The sequence below is a fragment of the Lissotriton vulgaris genome, chromosome 7 (genome assembly GCF_964263255.1).
Source record: "Lissotriton vulgaris chromosome 7, aLisVul1.2, whole genome shotgun sequence".
NCBI classification, from domain to species: domain Eukaryota; kingdom Metazoa; phylum Chordata; class Amphibia; order Caudata; family Salamandridae; genus Lissotriton; species Lissotriton vulgaris.
Window position 1 is genome coordinate 1,149,230,611 of NC_141695.1, and position 9,902 is coordinate 1,149,240,512.

At 50.3% G+C, this 9,902-nt stretch overlaps 1 protein-coding gene across 1 annotated transcript; it reads left to right on the forward strand.

The window, feature by feature from the left end:
* The first annotated feature begins 5,008 nt into the window (after positions 1 to 5,008).
* ADRB2 (adrenoceptor beta 2) lies at positions 5,009 to 7,050 on the forward strand. The gene has a single exon (XM_086931588.1). It carries the CDS (start codon positions 5,486 to 5,488, stop codon positions 6,755 to 6,757), a length of 1,272 nt encoding a protein of 423 aa, XP_086787714.1. The 5' UTR covers positions 5,009 to 5,485; the 3' UTR covers positions 6,758 to 7,050.
* The last annotated feature ends 2,852 nt before the right edge of the window (positions 7,051 to 9,902 follow it).

Here is a 9,902-nt window from a genome sequence, read left to right on the forward strand (position 1 = left end):
CACCCTCCACGCCTGGACCCCGATCAGCACCGAAGACACCATCCGCATGATGAACTCCATCCACTCCGGATCACCGACCGACCCCTGCCCTCACCGCGTCTTCAACAAGGCCGAAGCTGTCATCGCACCCCACCTGCGAGACATCATCAACACATCCTTCGACACCGCCACCTTCCCTGAGAGCTGGAAACACGCCGAACGCAGCGCTCTACTCAAGAAACCAACAGCGGACCCCACCGAACTCAAGAACTACCGCCCCATCTCGCTCCTCCCGTTTCCAGCCAAAGTCATCGAGAAGACCGTCAACAAGCAGATGGCCGCCTTCCTCGAGACGAACGGATCCCTCGACCCCTCACAGTCCGGCTTCCGAGCCAATCACAGCACCGAGACCGCCCTCATCGCCGCCACCGATGACATCCGAGCCCTGATGGACAATGGAGAAACAGCGGCCCTCATCCTCCTAGACCTCTCCGCGGCATTCGACACGGTCTGCCACCGCACCCTAGTACAGCGCCTCAGCAACATCGGAATCCAGGACAAGGCGCTGGAATGGATCATCTCCTTCCTCGACGGAAGAACACAGAGAGTCCGCCTACCACCGTACAAGTCAGAGGCCTCCGAAGTCATCTGCGGCGTCCCTCAAGGATCATCTCTGAGCCCCACCCTCTTCAACGTCTACATGAGCCCCCTCGCGGCCATCGTACGCAAACACAACCTCAGCATAATCTCCTACGCCGACGACACCCAGCTGATCCTCTCCCTGACCAACGACCCCGCCTCCGCCAGAGCCAACCTGCACGAAGGGATGAAAGAGGTAGCCGAGTGGATGACGACCAGCCGCCTGAAACTGAACTCTGACAAGACGGAGGTCCTCATCCTGGGCTCTTCCCCCTCCGCCTGGGACGACTCCTGGTGGCCTCCCGCCCTGGGCACCGCACCCAAACCGACAGACCATGCATGCAACCTGGGCTTCATCCTGGACTCCTCCCTCTCCATGACCAGGCAAGTCAACAACGTCTCCTCGGCGTGCTTCAACATCCTACGCATGCTACGGAAGATCTTCCGGTGGATCCCCACCGAGACCAGGAAGACCGTCACTCAGGCCCTCGTCACCAGCCGACTGGACTACGGCAATGCCCTCTACGCCGGTACCACCGCCAAGCTCCAGAAGAGACTCCAACGGATCCAGAACGCCTCAGCCAGACTCATCCTCGACATCCCACGAACCAGCCACATCACCGGACATCTGAGAGACCTTCACTGGCTCCCCGTCAACAAAAGAATCACCTTCCGCCTCCTCACCCACGCACACAAAGCCCTACACGACCAAGGCCCGAGCTACCTCAACAGCCGGATCAACTTCTACGCTCCCAAACGCCACCTCCGATCAGCCAACCACACCCTCGCCGCCGTCCCCCGCATCCGAAGAGCGACTACAGGAGGAAGGTCCTTCTCCTACCTGGCCGCCAAGACCTGGAACTCCCTCCCGACCGACCTGCGCCTGACCCAAGACCACCTCTCCTTCAGGAAGAAGCTGAAGACCTTGCTGTTCGAGCAGTAGCGCCCCCCCCCCCCCCCCCCAGCGCCTTGAGACCCTACGGGTATGTAGCGCGCTCTATAAGTGTCACTGATTTATTGATTGATTGTCCATCTTCTGGTACTCTGATCTTGCTTCCCCCGTCACACTCTTGTAGTGCTACTGGTCCCATATACTTTGTATCACTTTATTTCCATTCACTACACCTCAGGATCATTTATGTTGTCCTCTGATGTACCTTGAATCATGCCGAGAGGGGTCGGATATGAGGAATCCAATCCATTTATACAATGAGGACCAGGAATTGGGTAACTGACCTACAAGCTTGTAATTAGATTCATATATATAATTCTCAAATCTACGCTATACAAATACAAAATCATCACTGCTAGACCAAATCTCCTACAGAAATACAGTCGAATGAAAATCATCCAAACTAATAATTTAGTTAGATCTATACAGATTAGTAATGTTAGAATCTGCTGTCCAGCAATCTCTCTATCAGAATTCCCATCCCACATTAATACTCAATTGGAATGCACTATCAATTATTGAAGACAAATAATGGCCAGAGGGAAACAGGATTTTTAGTTAAGGTTTGATTTTATCAGTAAATTAAGAAGGGTAATTACATCAATATCAGGCATTTAAAGTTAGGAGTGCAGAATAATCAAGTGTATCTCTTGCATTCCAACAATTACCAAAGCTCTAGAAGAGTTCAGGGAAGGATTTGGAACTAATCAGCTCAAAGATTCTATCCCATGAGGGAAAGGTGCCCAGGAAAAGCGCACACAGTGTATGCGTCAGCCAAAGGAAAGCCAATAGAGTCAGAAAATAAATGAATAATTAGTCTCTCAGTCTGCAAAGGAGCAAAATCTCTGTGGTGTGTGTGAGTGTGCTTTCCGTCACTCCAATGTATAATTTTTAAAGCCAGTAGCATGTCTGTTAATTATTTTTTGTTTCTTGTAACAGGTGCTAACAATTCCGGCTTTTCAAAACATAAAAAGATACCTCCCACCGTTTTCATCCGAGCCTCTCTAAAAACTGGGACATTAGCTTAATTTCCTGAAATCTGCCGGGACAGCTGGCGAAAAACCCGGGACTGTCGGGCAAATATGAGATGCCTGGTCACCCTACACATATGCAAGCTAGGGACCACTGGCAGCAGGGCTTTTATTACATCGGGCAACATTCCCCTAGTGCACTAGCGCCACCAGAGGCTGGTTTTAAAAGCCCAGGGCCGCTGTTGGCGCTGTCACTTTCCCAGCTCCACGATGTTAACTGTGCTGCAGCAGGCATCCAAGGGTCTCCTAGAAAGAGAGGAGGTGGAAGATGTAGAAGAGGAGAGGATGTGGCCCGGGGAACCAGGTTCGAGCTTCTGTGTTGGCTCAGCATCCTGTAATTCTGGGCAAATCACTTAATCTCCCCTTGTCTTCCAAAAATGAATGTCTCCTTGCAGGCGCGCAACACACATTGGGCTCAAAGGGCTTTAGCACCCCCCCCCCCCTCTTGTGTGTTAGCCAGCTGAGACAGCTTCCCCTGTCTTAATGTGGCCGCACCCGAGTACTTCACAGGTCTTTAAAATACCATTTACTTATTAACGAGGCTTTGTTGTGTTTTCACCCAGCCGAGGCCCGTGGAGGCAGTTGCGGTGGGGCAGAGAGGCGGGGCGGGGGGGGGGGCAGGGTGGGGGGTGCTAAAACCGGCATATGGATAATTGGAGGTAAGTAAACAATTTAATAAATAAAAAAAATTTGTAGCATGCCCTGCATCGCAAAATGTGATGCAGCGTGCACTACGAAATTCGTTTTGATAAATAAATTGTTTACCTCCAATTATCCATATGCCGGTTTTTAGCACCCCCCACCCTGCCCCTCCCCCGCCCCGCCTCCCTGCCCACCGCAACTCCCTCCACTGGCCGCTGCTGTTTTCACCCCTTCTCAGAGCCCCTGCAGCTCCTCTCTGCCTATTGCTGGAAGACTTAGCCCCCCCTCCCCCGAAATTTGGCTGTAATTGCGCCTCTTTGTCCTTGTGTGTAGTGTAACTGGTGCTTAAAGCGCTCCAATACCTTCTCGTCCAGTTCGCGCTATATAAATCTGCAAAACAAAAAAAAAGTAGAGCGATCGGGAGGAGAGCTGGAGAAAGATACAGGATGGCAGGATTGGAGCAGGGTGGGTTAGAGCATCTTTGACAGGGCTGCTTTTGATTCCCGAGTCCGACCAAACCGCAAGCACTTCACCAAGGTTTAGGAAGCATTCGTCCTGTTAGAGGCTAGGGCTCTGGAATGATAAATATCTGCGGCACGTGTCTGTCGTCTGGGAATGTCGCAGAACTCCTCTCCACAAGCTGCTTGGGGATGCCCAGGAAGTAACACAGATTTGCCCCCGCATTTGCTTCTGCTCACGAAGCCTGTAAAAGATTCAGCGGCCTCTCATATAATCAGGTTTTGGACTATTCTTCAAATAGCTGCAGCACTACATGACAAACCAGCAGGAAACGAGAAAAACAGAAAACATTGCCATCTAGTGGCCAATAAGCGACAAGGCAGGCATTTTCTTACCTCAATCGCCATTTGGGGAGTTCTGTGACGATGGTGTTGCAAGTGGTTTGAGCATAGGCTTATCGTGCAGTCTCTCCCCGCTCAGTAGTGAAATAAATACAATATACGTCTACCTGCATTAATTAAGCTAGTACCTTCCGTTACACGGTTTAAATGGTATAGGTAATCTTATTCGCTGAATTATGATTTAGAAGAATTTTTTTGTCTCACCTGTCGGGCGAACACATTTACTGAGGTTATTTTCGTTCTGAAAATTCAACTGAATACACCTGCTCCCGGCTACCAAATGATGTATGTTTGCTGGCAAAAGTCTGCCTTTAACTTATTGAAGTTGACGCATTGACAGATACATACCTTTATTAACAAAATGTTTTAACTCAAAGGGAAGAAGTTGGCAAAAATATAAGAATAGGTTGAGAAAAAAAAAGCTATTATCAACCAATGCCAGCAAGTGCAAAGAGTTCGCATACGGGGCAGATTTACAATCCCCTTGCGCCACCGATGGGTCATTTAATGTGCGAAAAAGTGACGTACCGGCAGCGCAAGAGCCTTGTAAATCTGCCCCACAATCTTTAGCTAATAGCTCCTATGATTTTGTGCGAAATTAGCATATGTAAAGGCTCTCTCCGTCGCACAAATTTTCCATAGGGGATAACTTTTGTTACTTCACCCCCTCCACCACAGACTGCTCAGCAGCGGCTCAACTTTGGCCTCCATGAGCCACGCTCGCGCAGCTTACAAGCGCTAGCGAGTCGCGCGCTCGTTGATTGGCAGCCTGGCAAGGCGACGTCGTGTTCCGCTCTTACAAACACACGCGCTCGCATTGCCATTGGCCAGCCTGTGACGTGTCGTCACCCAGGGGCTTGTTTGAGAGCGGTTTATAAAGCCTGGGCGGGCACACCGGGGAGGGCAGATTCGGGAGCTGAGTTTGCCGAGCAGCACCAGCGGCGCCAAGAGAGCCAACTGCAGCAAGTGCAGCGCGCACATTCTTCGCAACGAAAACAGGCGCAGAGGAGCAAAACACGACAAGTAGAAACGGAACGAAAAAAGAAAAGCCTCTTGAAAAGTTGAAATACGTGCTGAAACGATATTTGAGTTAAATAAAATATCGTTGCCAGGCTGTGACAAGAAGCATCTGGGCTGGAGCCAACCCACTGGATTTACCTGTATTTTTTTAATGGGTTTGAACCACCAAGTTCTGAGTAGCTGCGCTTCTTGTCTTTCGAAAGGAGCATACTGGCACTTCTCTGCAAGGACTGTGGTACAGTGAGTTACCTGCACTCCGGGGTTCCGCCCCCAAGAACTGTCTACATGCAAGGCTGCGGAGTTGGAGATCATAACTTCTGGAGGAGGGGATCTTTTCTTGGCTTTGCAACCATTCTTCAGACATGGGGTCCCCCATGGGCACGACCACCTTTGCCAGCTCACTGGTCAATGTGAGCACCACAGGAAATGTATCCACTGTCCCGGACAAGCCCAGCGACGCCTGGATGGTGGGCATTGGCATCATCATGTCAATTATTGTGATGCTCATTGTCTTCGGGAACGTGCTGGTCATAACGGCCATTGCGCGGTTCCAGAGATTGCAGACCGTCACCAACTACTTCATCTCTTCACTGGCTTGCGCTGACCTGCTCATGGGGCTGGCTGTGGTGCCCTTTGGTGCCATCCACATCATGCTGGACATATGGGAGTTTGGCAACTTCTGGTGCGAGTTCTGGACGTCTCTCGATATCCTCTGTGTCACGGCCAGCATCGAGACCCTGTGTGTCATCGCTGTGGACAGGTACTTTGCCATCACCTCCCCTTTCAGGTACCAGAGCTTGCTGACTAAATGCAAGGCAAGGATCGTGATACTCGTGGTCTGGGTGGTTGCGGCTCTGACCTCCTTTTTGCCAGTACACATGCACTGGTACAGGACTACTGAGAAGGAGCACTTGCGCTGTTATGAGGAGCCAACCTGCTGTGGCTTTTTTACCAACCGGGCCTACGCAATCACCTCCTCCATCATCTCCTTCTACCTGCCTCTGGTGGTGATGGTCTTTGTGTACTCCAGGGTTTTCCAGGAGGCCAAGAAGCAGCTCAGGAAGATTGACAAGTGTGAGGGCAGGTTCCATGCTCAAAATAACAACCAACACGACCAGAACGGCAAGGCGGGCTCTCGGAGGTCCTCCAAGTTCTGCCTGAAGGAGCATAAGGCACTCAAGACCCTTGGCATCATCATGGGGATATTCACCCTATGCTGGCTGCCTTTCTTCATCGTCAACATCCTGCATGTGATCCGGAAGAACCTGGTCCCACTCCACATCTACAACTTCCTGAACTGGGTGGGCTATGTCAACTCTGCTTTCAACCCCTTCATCTACTGCCGCAGCCCAGACTTCCGGTACGCTTTCCAGGAGCTTCTGTGCTTGCGGCGGTCTGCCTCCAAGTTACACACCAACGGCTACTTCCAGAGCAATGGCAACAGTGGCTGTAACGAAGAGCAGGATGGCTACCAGCCGGCCAAGGAGAAGTCCTGCGAGTTGGTCTTCGAGGAGACTGGCACTGCCAGTGAGGCCTTGTTAATCGCAGCAGGGGGCCTGCCCAATGGCTGTGCATTGGAGTCCCAGCAGGGCACCCACCATCACCATGTGCACCCAGAGGAACCCCCTTTGTAGGACCTATAGACATTGGATACTCTACCCTGAGTATCAACAAGTGAACTTAATGTAAGATAACTATACAGTATCTATATATATTGCACATGGGCTGTGCCCACAATTTTCAGGATGTACAGTGTTCTTTAAAGTGTTTTATCCTTTTGTTTATCTGTGCATTGGAGTTTCACTCCCTCTTACAGAGGGGTTGTTGAAATGGCCACTCAGCGAAACAGTTGCAGCTTTTTTGTTGCTGTCGTTTTCCTGTTTTTATACCTATAAAATCTACCTCAGTGATCTGCTAACTTATAAAACGAGTATTTGTTTTGTTTTCTGCGTTGCCGCTTTAGGCAGTCCACCCAGTGGCTGCTTGCATTGCACTAGTATCACCTTCAACGGCTGGGTGGAAGTGAATTGTGTTTTTCTGGGTGGATTTCCTACAAGGGGGCGCGCTTCAGCTCAGTGGCATATTGGAAACTGACTATATACAACGTACAATGCAGCAGTCTGACAGCTCTGATTGGGTGGGGCTGGGGTTGAAAGGACAGTCTTATTGGACAAGAGCGGGGAAGGATAGCGCAATACAAATCTATTTTAACATAAGGTTCCAAATGTATTTATGGGCAGAAATCAGGTGTTAAACGGGTCGATCCTTAATCACTTCACAGCATCGTTTAATCCACTAAATTAGTAGATGTTTCTGGAAGGCAATTGTTTGATTTTCCTAATGAAAACCATAAGCTGTTTTAAAGCCTTGGGTCATCTGTCTGATTTTGAAGACAGCAGTGCATTTTACATTTTTGAGGGCACCAAAGCTAAATTTCGATGACTGACACCAAAGTTCCTGTGCCAAGCGCAACACAGTTTTAAAAGCTGCGGTTAAAATGACGGGGCTGTCTGTGGAAAGGCTGTGTTAGTGCCCTGCAGAAGAGTATTCGGTAGATCGGGGCAACCCTTGTGTATGTTAACCTTTCAACACACAATAAACTTTTTGGTCAGACGCATGTGCTAGTTGCAGGTGTTAGTGAATCGCAGCAGGGTTCGCGGATACTGTGAACAAGTTCGCATATATTATTAGGCGTGTAAATAGAATTAGCACCACGTTCCTGTAGAAACAAGGTTAACAGGACACGAGACCATGCACAGCGATGGGGTCACCTGGAGTTCACTGCCCCTCGGGGCTAAGTCCAAAAGTCACTGTCCTTGGTCACTCATTTGTGTAATGAGTGTCCAAATACCCCCTTCCCCTCCCATCAGCTCCTGGGGGCGGCCATTTTATTGTGTTGTTAACAACGTCTTTGTAAATAGTTTTCAGACTTGCACTCCAATTACCCCTTGTACACAACGAAGGCCATTGTGAATGTGGTGCTGAGCATGCTTAGGGTGAGTGGCAGCCCATAAATACTGCAGGATATTAGGGACGTCGGAAAGGGTTCTCGTTCCTTCCCAGCGTACCCCGCTTTCCGTAAGGATAGAACCAGGCTGCACTGGCGTGAAAAACACGGGCAGTGACGCAGCTATGGTGCAGTGGGCAGGGGGTGCATCTGAAATGGGACTCGCACCGCCTCAACTGTACCGGTCTGTAGCACACTTCCAAGATTAAATATAGTTCTAAAAGCACGCAGGTTTTTACGTACAAGCCTCTTGCGCCGCCGATGCGTCACTTTTAATCCGGAGGCGCAAGGGGCTTGTAAATAAACCCTGCGGTTTCTTGCCAGTGGCAATCAGGAGGGGGAAGAGATGTGGACAGCGGCCAGAGCCGCCGACTTTGAAACTGCGGAACCAGGTTCAAACCGAAACCGGCGTCGGCTTTATGTAGTGATTCTGGCCAACTCACTTAATCTCCCCGTGCAAAATACAGATAAATGTTATGTTACTTCGTGCAATGTAATCTGGTGCACATATAAAGCGCTCTAACCACCTTGGGCAAAGTTCGGGCTTGATAAAACAGATAAAACAACGTTACTGTGAGACCTAATTCGAGCATTGAAAATATTCGACCTTACCCCCACCTGGCCCCAGTTAGTTAGCTATAATCGGGGTGAGGTATAGCCTTTAAATCTGGCGCCGCTGCACCTGCTGCACTGTTACCTGATACCTTCACCCCGTGTTCGCGTCACTTTACAAGTGTACAACTGATTTAAAACCTCTGCCGCGCAGCACATGTGCTTCCTGCTGCCAAGCATTTGACAACCTTTCTGCCTGCGTTTGTGTTTTGGGGTGAAACCCCTCGGATTGAGGTCCGTGTGGACTATGTGAGGCAGTTTCAAAGGGTACACTCGGAAGGGGTCGGAAACAAAATGTACACGTTGCGTTGCACTCACAGTGGAGGAGACCGTTTATGATTGTGATATTGGACATAAACAAGGTGGAGGCAGAATTAGAGCCAAGCCGGAAACTGATGTGATCAAGCGAGCTAGGACAAGGGCTCCCTGCACGCGACACAAACTCCCACACTAGATAAATCGGTGTTTTTGCCGCGAATGTCCTGAAAACATGGCACGTTTTGCTAGAGCTTGCCGCTGTCACCGTGTCGCTTCTCAGAACTGTAAATACCAGGTGCAGCCGTGGGTCAAATCAGGAAAGGTTCTGGATAATAGCCACCGCGGAAGGATGACAGGCTGGGTCACCCCTGCCTAGATTCAGGGCATTACGTGCTTTAACTCACTGAGCTAGTTGAGCGACTTACAACCGACTCAACTCTTCCTAAATTGATATTCATTCTTGAGAGTGCGGATAAACATATTCAGCGCCTTCTAAGGCGGTTCCCTTGCAATCAAAATTGGAAACGCCTAGAAACTAACCGAAAAGCACTATTTCCCTCTGCGCTTGGCGGGTAAGCGGCTGTCACGCTGCCGGCCTGTCCGTGTCACTGGACTCTCAGGCGGTAAGAGTATCCGCTGAGACCAGTCAGCAGGTGGCAGGGCTGGGGTGGGGTTGTGGCGTGACTCCGGCAGATAGCGGCCGGGCATTGAGGCTGGCACAGCGTCCCGTTGGCGGGAAACCAGCGATCGGATTACTGCACGTGCGTCCCGCGTTTCTGTGTATCTAATTCTGTAAGTAACTACTTCTCTGACCGCGTTAGGGTCCTGGCCAGAAAACGAGAGCCCGGCAGTCATTAATTACAGTGCAGTACAGTGCTCATGAAGATAACTCAGTGGGTAGA

Bases quoted from the DNA above. Each gene is read 5' to 3' on its own strand.
- ADRB2 (XM_086931588.1), top strand. From the start codon at position 5,486: ATGGGGTCCCCCATGGGCACGACCACCTTTGCCAGCTCACTGGTCAAT.